Source organism: Hyperolius riggenbachi, chromosome 6 (assembly GCF_040937935.1).
Source record: "Hyperolius riggenbachi isolate aHypRig1 chromosome 6, aHypRig1.pri, whole genome shotgun sequence".
NCBI lineage: Eukaryota > Metazoa > Chordata > Amphibia > Anura > Hyperoliidae > Hyperolius > Hyperolius riggenbachi.
Genome location: NC_090651.1, coordinates 385,896,257 through 385,907,046, shown reverse-complemented (window position 1 = coordinate 385,907,046; position 10,790 = coordinate 385,896,257). Strand labels below are relative to the sequence as shown.

The window sequence follows — 10,790 nt, the reverse complement described above, 5'->3', positions numbered from 1 at the left end:
TGGAGCAGATTCACTGGTCACTCAGCCGCTAAACATTTTTTTAAACAGAATAATAAGGACCCGCCCATTTGCAGTTCAGTGTCATTGACACTATTAAAAAGAATTGGAGGGGTCAAAATAAGTCAAAATCAATGGATTTTTAAGCTACACACTTTATGTCCTGCTGGTCTGAATATTGAATTGGATATAAATTACTTAATTAACAACTCGTAATTTATTAGGATTATAATATTGCTTCATAACCCATTAATGTTCACTTGTATTCACTTAGAAGTGTGTCAATTAATAATATGCTCTTTAATTGGTCGGATACACTTTCTTGCGTAAGCGTGTTTGCTTTACTGGGGTATATTAATCCAAATTTAGTCATTTAAATGATATGGCACACCTATAAATTACACGCCAACCATCAATTATTCATGTCTATCGTCAATAAACCTCATGATAATGTTTCTACCACATTGTTCATTTATGAGGTTAAAGTGTAGTTGTAGACTTGACCAGGGTGGGCGCTGTCACACTCCACCTTTTCCAGATCCACCCCCTGTAACATGCGGTCCCATTCTCGGTATCACATGATCACATATGGAACATATATTTGCATGACGTAGGTTTTCATCCATTTTCTATTTCTGCCATCCGTTATGATGCGATTTGATTTAACCACTTCACCCCCAAGGGTTTTTCCCCTTAAAAAAAAAAACAGAGCATTTTTCACCTGTCAGCGCTCCTTCCATTCATTCGCCTACAACTTTATTACTACTTATCACAATTTATATCTTATTTTTTGCGCCACTAATTAGGCTTTCTTTGGGGGTACATTTTACTAAGAATTATTTTACTCCAACTGCATTTTAACAGAAAAAAATAAGAAAAATTGAAAAAATTCATTATTTCTCAGTTTTTGGTCATTACAGACTTAAAATAATACATGCTACTGTAATTAAAACCCACACATTTTATTTGCCCATTTGTCCCGGCTATTGCAACGTTTAAAATGTTTCCCAAGTACAATTTATGTCGCCAATACTTTATTTAGAATTTTGTTTCAGTTTTGCGTCCATCACTATTTACAAGCCTATCGTTTCAAAATTAACAGTAATATACCATCTTGACTTATATATTTAAAACGTTTAGTACCTAAAGCAACTATTTATGTAATTTTTTTTTATTGTATTTTTTTTTTTTAATAAAAAAAAAGTGGTAGTTATGGGATAGCGTGGGAGGTAATGTGTTAATTTAAAAAGTATTTGTGGGTCTTTTTTTTTTTAATTAAATGTGTGTAGATGTAATTTTACTATTTGGCCACAAGGTGTCCTTGTGCTGTACTTCCTATTGCATCTCTATAGTACGCTACATAGGAAGTAACGCGTGCATGGGTTCCGTCGGAAGTAAACAAATGACCGCGGCATCTTTTTGATGCCTGCGACCATTCATATGGGGACAGAGATTAATGAATGGGAATTACGTTCTCATTCATTCATCTCCCGTCTAGTAGTCAGCAGTGATAAAGAACGCAGGAGCTCGCGGGGGGTGAGCGGGAGTGCGCGGTGGGAACGTCCCTGCAAGGGGAAGAGGGAATTTGCAGGAATGTAGTTACTCGTCCCGGGGGAAGGGAATTGCTTAAAGGACCACTATCGTGAAAAACTGTAAAATTGAAGCTACATGTATATAAGAAGGACACGTCTCCAAGAGTAAAACACACCATACATTACTTTTTTTTCTGTGTTGCTCTTACTTATAATAGGCAGTAAAAATGTGACAGATCTGAGCTTTTTGGACTAGTCCATCTCAGTATGGGGGAATCTTAGTATTACCTTTATGAAAGCCCTCCCTGGAAAGGATCTGTACAGAGATGTCAGCCGGCCTCCCTACTCGCTTGCACGCTAGGCAGTTGGACTGAGCAGCTGTTGTTCAGGAAGTGCTTTTGACCCTTCAGAATTTTCCAAGCTATTGTAAGTGACAGCGTTGTTTGAGAAAACAAAATATATATAGTACATTTTATACAAATGCATACACATTTTAAACTTTACAATTTTTTTGCGATCGTGGTCCTTTAACTGCTTCCGGACCGCGGTAATTGAAATCTATGTTCTGCTTGTGGCTGCTTATTCCTGCCATGGCGTAGATTCCTGCCATGGCGTAGATTCCTGCCATTAGCTCACATTAATGGACAGGGTCAGGAACCAATGATAGCGGCTCCTGACCGGCTCACAGAGCTCTGCTGTCATAGCGGTGGCGGAGTGAGAGGCCTGCGATGATGGGAGAGCAGCGTGACCGGCGAGAGTGACGGGTCCATGCGGTGATTCGTCGGAAAGCCCGGTTTTGTGGTACCAGCAGTCTCTGGTCCGTAAGGGGCCAGAACCTGATGGTACGGACAGGGTTAAGGTTTGTAAGGTCTCATAAAATTGGCACAATGTAAAATCGAATGGCTGTTCTGCTTCTTTGGGTAATCACTCACCGATCCCTGGACATTACTACAGGCTGATATGACACAGGTGCTGCAATGATCATTGCTGCTACCTTACCCTTGACCCCTGAAAGAGAGGATGTAATGTACAAAATAAGGAAATTCTTATCTATCAAGTTATGTAGGGTTCAGCTCTGTGAGTCTGGTAGATTTGGACATGGATAGACACCCTGACATTCTTCCAAACACTTCTTAAAGCAGCAGGGGCAGCCTTACTATCCAAGGAAAACAAAACACATATATTAGTAGAGACATATTTGTTCTACTTGCATAACATATGCATTGTAATGTCCGCGTTTTGACTTGTGAATACATTTTAAACTGTTCAATTGTTTAAACTGTTCCAGGCATCTTCTATCTTTGCTGCCTCTGACTGAAGCCAATCCTGATGTCATATACTCCATTACTCCTTTTTTTCTCTTAGAAACTGTACTGTGATATCTAGCTTGCATTGTAAAAAACACGTGAGCACACTATAGATCGTATTTCAGCAGCTTCTGCAGAGGGGTGAGGTTTATATCCCTTCTCAGCCACCTATCATACTGCACTGCCCTCAGCCAATCAGTGAGGAGCAGGAATGTGGAAGGAGAGATAACAAGCTTCCTTCTCCCCGGCAATGTACCAGAAAGGAGACAGGCTGACTGAGATAAGATTTATTATGGCAGAAACATTTATGATTATATTGGAATGTTTACAATGTATAGTCAGGATGTAGACTGCATAATACACACAGAGCAGTGGGTGAATGGAATTTGATTTTATGGCTCACAATCCCGTTTTAAAGATCTTAGGGTTCCTCTGCTGGGCTATAAACTATTAAGTATGCCCAACACAAGCTAGTAAAGACATTATATAATGGCTAGAGTTAAACAACATATACAGCTGCTTCCTGGAACACAGCAGTTTTGAATTATTAGTCTATTATAGTGAACATTAATAGGAAATTAATATGAAAAAAATAAATGCAATAATAATGGATGATGTGATAAAATGTGTTCACTAAGGAAGGACAGAGAGTGAAGAACAAGAATGGCACAATTATTAATGGTAAACCCCGGGCACTTCCCTTAGGAGAACCATAAAATACAGATATCCTGACACGTCTATCCAACTGGCAGATAAATTGACAAAATTAACCTTCAGTCTTAAGGGACGCTGGACAGTGAAAAAGGATAAATCCTGATCCTTTCCTTTCTTTTCTGTTCTTTTTCTTCTGTTTTATACTTGTTATTTTGAGGTTTAGGAGAAAACCCCGATTGTAGGCCAATCTAACGCCCAGAGGGTTCGTTCACACTAGGGGCGTTTTCGGCCTTTTTTCAAGCGCAGGCAATTTTTAACATCGCCCACAGAACACTTTTGCAATGAATCTCTATGAGAAGGTTCATATCAGCGCAGTTCGTGCGGTGTGCGTTCAGCAAAGCGGTGCCTGTACCATTTTGGGGGCTATTTTCGTATAATGGAAGGTATAGGAAGAGCGCTAAACGCTCACAAAACCGCTCAATGCGGCGATTGCATTCACGTTTTTTTTTACAATAAATACATCACATTTATTCTTTTTCGAGTCAAAGAGTTCACTTCCTGACTTGCGTCAGGGGGTGAATCTCAAAACCGCTCTGCCAAAGCGCTAAGAAAAGCGCTTTTTCCAAAAACGCTGCGCGCAGTGGAGCGCCGGGAGGGGGAAAAGAAAACAGCGCACAAAAATGAAAAACGCTTGCGCTTGCGTTTTCATTTTTAGGTGTGAATGAGACCTCAAATGGACTACTTTTTAAAAATATCACAAGACATCCAGACATACAAGGGGGGAAATATATATAAACCTAAGGGATTATGGTGGTGCGTTGGTTAAACCTAATTACACTTACAGGTTAGGTATATCACCCAATCCTTACAGAGACCCCTATATCCATTATTTAGTTACAGAACAGCAGTAATTAAGGGTGGGTAAAGCTCAGCCCCAGAGTAAGACTCTTCTTGTGTGTCATGCTGGTGTAACCAGCGTACACTATCGTCTTTAACAAATAAATTGCCACCTACAAAATACACTCATTACACATGAAAATCAGTCCCACCAAATCCAAAATGTTTCGCCTTTAAAATGGCTTCATCAGGGAAATGACATAAACAGATTGATATTATGTAAAGGTGAGTGCTGCCTATAGCTCATGATGGGCTATAGACAGCTCAAGTTATGTACAGCTTATGGACATGACTTTTCAGAAAACAATTGCAAGGTATAATGGAAACAGTCTACTTGATTCCAGCCTGGTCACATTGGAGGCTGGTAACTCTCATTTATTTGATGGGAGAGGGAAGGGAGAGGGACAGAGGCCATCATGATATTCGGGTGCCTTGGCCTTGGTGTTCCAGTGTAATTTTACTATGAGATGTACAATTTTGTAAAAAGACGATAAAACAGCAAAAGTACAAGTGGAGTGGACATTAAAAAATAAAAAAATCAGAAAAATATCACTAAATCGATGTTTTAATGTCTTTCTTCCATAACAAGAATTCACAAATATTATAATCCCAATAAAAATATGATTCTTGGTATGATTCTTTGCTTTCCTATCCCGGTCTTTCTAGGCCACTGTAGCGATAAGAATTGCCTCGCACTCACTATCGGTTGATCGAGCAGGAGTGCTACAGCTGAAAGGAGGATGATGCCTCCAGTCTTATGCAATTTAAGAAAAAAGCTGTCACTTCCTATAATAATCTGTATGGTTCATAGAAACCAACCTAAATGCCAATGTTTCGTGACCACACAGGGTCACTTTCTCAAGGCAAAGCCCGCTCAAGGCCGCTTTAACAGTCCCAGAACATAGGTTGGGTCAGGGATGCCACCGCTGTGCACTCACCGAAGTGATGTGCAGTGCCTGATGGATGGTTTCTATAAACAATAAAGATTATTATAGGAAGTGCCAGTGTTTTTTTTCTTTCTAGGCAACTGCCTGGCTTGCCTATGTCCAAAAACAGCCTTTCAGCAATCAGTGTACCAGCGGTATGTAGAGGTGTTGAAATTTTACCTTTAAAACTTTATGTAAACATCAAAAAAAAAAAAAAAGTATCACCAAATCAATGTGTTTCTTTTGTGAGAATATTTTGCCTGAGAAAGCCGGTTTATCCTGCATAATTCATCACAAGTGGAGTTCATCATAATTAAGCTGTGGTTTTTATCTCAAACCTTTAGCGTCTTCTGTTCAGTAGCGAATCCACTGCTAGCTGCTTTTTTACTGTTTTTAGTTTATTTTACTCTTGTTGGTGTCTCTGATTTACCAATTCTTTTGTAACAATCATTCTCAGATCTCAGTTATACGTTACTCTGCATGTTACAGGCCCAGCACATCTTAATAGCTCCTCTTGGAAACGCTATTACAGATCAGTTGGAACCTGCTGCAGGAACACCTGACTCAGGGAACATCGCTCCTGTTTTTGGCTTGCCCTACATCAAACTGTTTTTTGGGGGGGGGGTTTTAGTTAAAAAGGCCGAATCTGGAAAAAAAATTGTGCCCACCTAATGGATGCCGCTGCGGTTCGCACCCGCGAGCCAAGTCATTTTGGCTCCAGCGCCCATTGAGTGACTCATCCTCCGAAAATACAGGGACTGTGCGGCTGGAGAGCAGCAGGTGCGCAGAAGAGCGATTCGCAGAAATTCTCTGGCAGGAGATGAGAAATGCTGATTTCAAAGATACAGATCAGATCAGGCGGCAAGAGAAAGAAGATGATCAGTAACGTTAGATATTCCATCGGTCTGGGCCGGCTTAGCGTTCCAGCTCCTTCCTTCCATTACTGTAAATATAAGTTCTATATAAATCCTTCTAAACTTATTTTCTGAACACCCATGGGACTTACTTGGGAGGGAAAAACAAAATCACAACATTGTGTAGCTTATACAACTTAACAAAAATCATCCTCAGTGCGTTCCATGAAACAACTGAAGGTCACATCCGGGGGGGGGGGGGGGGGGGGGGAGAGCTGCTCCGAGGGAAAGTTCATCATGTCTGAAGACACACAAGGAGCTAAAAGTACCACTGGATGAAATAGAAAGCAAACAAGAAAGAATTGTCTCTGACACTGCCATAAATCTGTAACTCATGAGTATGTCTATTAGGCACTGACTTATGGCTGATGTCGGATAGGTCCACATCCAGGACTTCTCACGAGCATCACCTCTCCTTTGGAACTCTCTCCCACAGACTGTCCGCCACGCTCCAAGCCTGGAAACCTTCAAACGTACTCTCGAAACACGCCTGTTCAGACAAGCCTGAAGCAATGGAGGCTCACTGCCTCATCCGCTAACACCTGTGTCTCCTTCCCTATTATTTCCACTCCCTTACTCTATAGATTGTAAGCTCGCAAAGGCAGGGACCTCCTCCTATTGTTTCTTATTTTGCTGTAATTTATCACATGAACGTTTACTTAGTTTAGTGATGCATTAAACCACACATTAACTATGTATGTTTTTGTACTTGTATTGCTGGATGGTATGATGATTGTACAGTGTCTTATATATTCCCCAATATTTGTTTTGTACTATGTACAGTGTAACAAAAGATGAAGGCACTATATAAATAAAAATAATAATGATAGTAATAAAGGGTGCATGAGATTCCACATTAAAAACAGGGCTAACTAATATAGTAATATACACCACTCTATGCATATACACCATGAACTCCATACTAAATGCTAAAACACAGTAATTTAATGTATATTAATCTTGGAGGGGGCTCAGTCTTTAAAGTGGGATAAAACTCTGAAATAACATTCAATAAAAATGTGTTTTCCTACTTTTTATTACTCATACAGTTATTATATTTGCTTTTGTGCACAAGTAATATTGTCTGTTTACAAATTACAAGTTCCCAAAGTACAGTTTATTTGCTCTGAAAGCTGCCATTGCATTTTATTCAAGAGCTCATTTTCAGTTGGTACAAACGATGCAACAACATCAGAATGTAAACAAAAGATACTGTTATCTCTACTTCAGATGGATCATAAGCTGAAGGGGCTTTTCAATGCAGAGCAAAGTGCTGTGTTTAACTGTTTCGATGCTGTTCTGCTACAAGTTTTGTTTGTGCTAATAGGTTTAAGGCTGCAAGGAATCGTTTAGAGCAAAGAAGAAATGCTGAGTTTCAGACTACTCTAAGCACAGCAGAGCCCACAAACAGCCTAAGAAGTTGTCCTTTACCACTGTGAGTACTGCTGACGATTTCTACTGGTTAGTTGAATTCCGGATAACCAGAACTCTACCGTAATACAAAGGTCATTTGTTATATTAAATGTGCATTGAAAATCCTGCAATCAGCCCAGTGATTTAGCCATGGATCATTGCTACAAGCTACACGCGACATGTTTGCACACAAAGTATCTCACAAAAGTGAGTACACCCCTCACATTTCTGTAAATACATTTAGGCCCATAAATATTTGGGCAGAGAAAACTTTTTTTTTCTAATGTTGGTTCTGCACATTATTACCACAATGAATTCGAAATGAAACTCAGTTGCAGTTGCAGTGAAGACTTTCAGCTTTAATTCAGTGGGGTAAACAAAACGATAGCATAAACATTTGAGGCAACTAAAGCATTTTTTAACACAATCCCTTCATTTGAGGGGCCCAAATGTAAGTGGACAGTTGACTCAAAGGCTATTTCATGTGCAAGTGTGGGCAAGACAGTTGTCATGTCATTATTAATGAAAGGAAATGAGAGATGAACGCTTTGGCATAAAATAAACATATCCCCTGATAGATTTTACAAAAGAAATACTATACCTGCTAAATTTTTGCCGCTCTGGTGTGCCGTTTTTTTACTAAAACTTCATGTAAAACACAGTTCATCAGAAAAGCATATTATTTAGAGGGCTGTGTGCAAAATGAAATCACCATTTCTAAAAACCTCTTATGACTAACAAATATAGATTAAAAAAATGTTTTCCAATATACCCTTACATTAGCAGCTCCTCCCATCTCATCACTGCTCTCTGTGATGCTGCAAGTATACAGAACAGGAAAGCAGAGCCATAAGGGGGCAGGCTTGGGCTTGAAAAGACATCAGAGAAGACAGACTCAGCTATAATGATTATTAAAGTGGATCCGAGGTGAACTTTTACTCATTGCATAATTGTGTTCCTTTCCTATTGTTTATAGGGCATTCTTCAAACCAAATACTTTTTTGTTTTTGTTTTAATACTCGAATTCCCTATAAACTAAATAAACCACGCCCACAGGTTCTCAAAGAGCCTTGGCAGTAGCAAGGGCTCATGGGAGCTCAGTCTGGGCAGGAGGAGGAGGTGTTACTAGCCATTGATTTCAGAGGCAGAGGGGAGGAGGGAGGAGTGGGGATTAGGTTTTTTTCACAGGCTGAGTGCTCAAGATACAGATAAGCCTGCCTCTGTGTAATGTTTACAAACAACATGGCTGCTGTCATTGTATCACAGGAAGAAATAATCATTTTCTATTAAAGCTGTTTGCAGCTAGATTTGCTGTGTAAACTATCTAAACTTTAGATAAGATATATAGACTAGTTTTTCATCTCGGATCCGCTTTAAGCAAAGCCAGACTGAATGCTCAGCGGGGGATTTTATCAGGGCTGATAACAAGCAGGCTGAGCAGTGAAGGATGAAGCAGAGAGCAGGGTAGGTGTTTTCTCTAATGTTCCCACTGATATATATGGTAAAATACATGAGGGTGCTTCCTCTCTGGTTCCCTTTAAGCAGATAAAAGGCCTGTAGTTGATTTGAGGCGTGATGCTTGCATGTGGAAGATTTTGCTGTGAACAGAAAAAAGGAGCTCTCCGTGCAGGGAAAAGAAGCCATCCCTAAGCTACGAAAACAGAAAAAACCCATCTGAGAATTTCTACTATATTACGAGTAGCAAAATAACAATATGTAAAGCCATGTTAAGTCAAACAGAGCCCCCTGACAAACAAAGTTACTCTGCAAAGGCACATAACTATCACTCTGTGCGGCAAAGACCCCTCCATTTACTTAGCAGAGCTTGGAGGATGGGCAGAGCTTGGAGGATGGGCAGAGCTTGGAGGAGGGGCAGAGCTTGGAGGATGGGCAGAGCTTGGAGGATAGGCAGAGCTTGGAGGATAGGCAGAGCTTGGAGGATAGGCAGAGCTTGGAGGATGGGCAGAGCTTGGAGGATGGGCAGAGCTTGGAGGATGGGCAGAGCTTGGAGGAGGGGCAGAGCTTGGAGGATGGGCAGAGCTTGGAGGATAGGCAGAGCTTGGAGGATGGGCAGAGCTTGGAGGATGGGCAGAGCTTGGAGGATGGGCAGAGCTTGGAGGATGGGCAGAGCTTGGAGGATGGGCAGAGCTTGGAGGAGGGGCAGAGCTTGGAGGATGGGCATAGCTTGGAGGATAGGCAGAGCTTGGAGGATAGGCAGAGCTTGGAGGATAGGCAGAGCTTGGAGGATGGGCAGAGCTTGGAGGATGGGCAGAGCTTGGAGGATGGGCAGTGCTTGGAGGATGGGCAGTGCTTGGAGGATGGGCAGTGCTTGGAGGATGGGCAGAGCTTGGAGGATGGGCAGAGCTTGGAGGAGGGGCAGAGCTTGGAGGATGGGCAGAGCTTGGAGGAGGGGCAGAGCTTGGAGGATGGGCAGAGCTTAGAATAGGCTGTTTTGATGTTTACCGGTACTCCATAGAAAAGGTAGAGTATTACGGCTGTTATTATTATTAACATATTTAGTTATTTATTTATAAAGAGGCATTAACATCGGTGATCTACAGATGAGAAAACAAACAACAGTGGGCAACCATTTAATGCATAATTTATACCACATACAGCAATATAAGTACATTAATACATAGTTAATGTGGCTGCATAGCGCAATAGGAATAACCGACAATCAAGGGCCATAAAGAAGAATTCCACAAAGCATTAATTAAGAGACTCTGAAGTCTCCATAAATTCAGGTTTTTATTGCAAAAACCTGTTCAACATTATTGCCCTAACTAAAACGCTGCATCCCCGCGGCTGAAATATTACTAAATCCCCCCAAACTCCCCGGGGAACACTGGGGGGAGCGCTTCCGTGAGAGGCAGAGCTTTCAGCTGCAGCTCTGCCTCTACACTCGTCTACCAGCACGTATCTCCGCCTCTGCCCCGCCCCTCTCAGTGTAGGAAGAGTGAGGGGGGAGGGTGGAGGTGGTGATACGCGCAGATAGACATGTGTAGAGGCAGAGCTGCAACTGAAAGCTCTGCCTCTCATGGAAGTGCTCCCTGCAGTGTGCCCCGGGGAGTTTGGGGGGATTAGTTAGATTTCAGCCGCGGGGATGCAGCGTTTTAGTTAGGGCAATAATGTTGACCAGGTTTTTGC

At 41.4% G+C, this 10,790-nt stretch overlaps 1 protein-coding gene across 1 annotated transcript; it reads left to right on the top strand.

The window, feature by feature from the left end:
- The first annotated feature begins 7,790 nt into the window (after positions 1-7,790).
- LOC137522310 (uro-adherence factor A-like) lies at positions 7,791-10,086 on the top strand. The gene is made up of 2 exons (XM_068242341.1): positions 7,791-7,847; positions 9,460-10,086. The coding sequence occupies exons 1-2, from the start codon at positions 7,791-7,793 to the stop codon at positions 10,084-10,086; spliced, it is 684 nt and encodes a 227-aa protein (XP_068098442.1).
- The last annotated feature ends 704 nt before the right edge of the window (positions 10,087-10,790 follow it).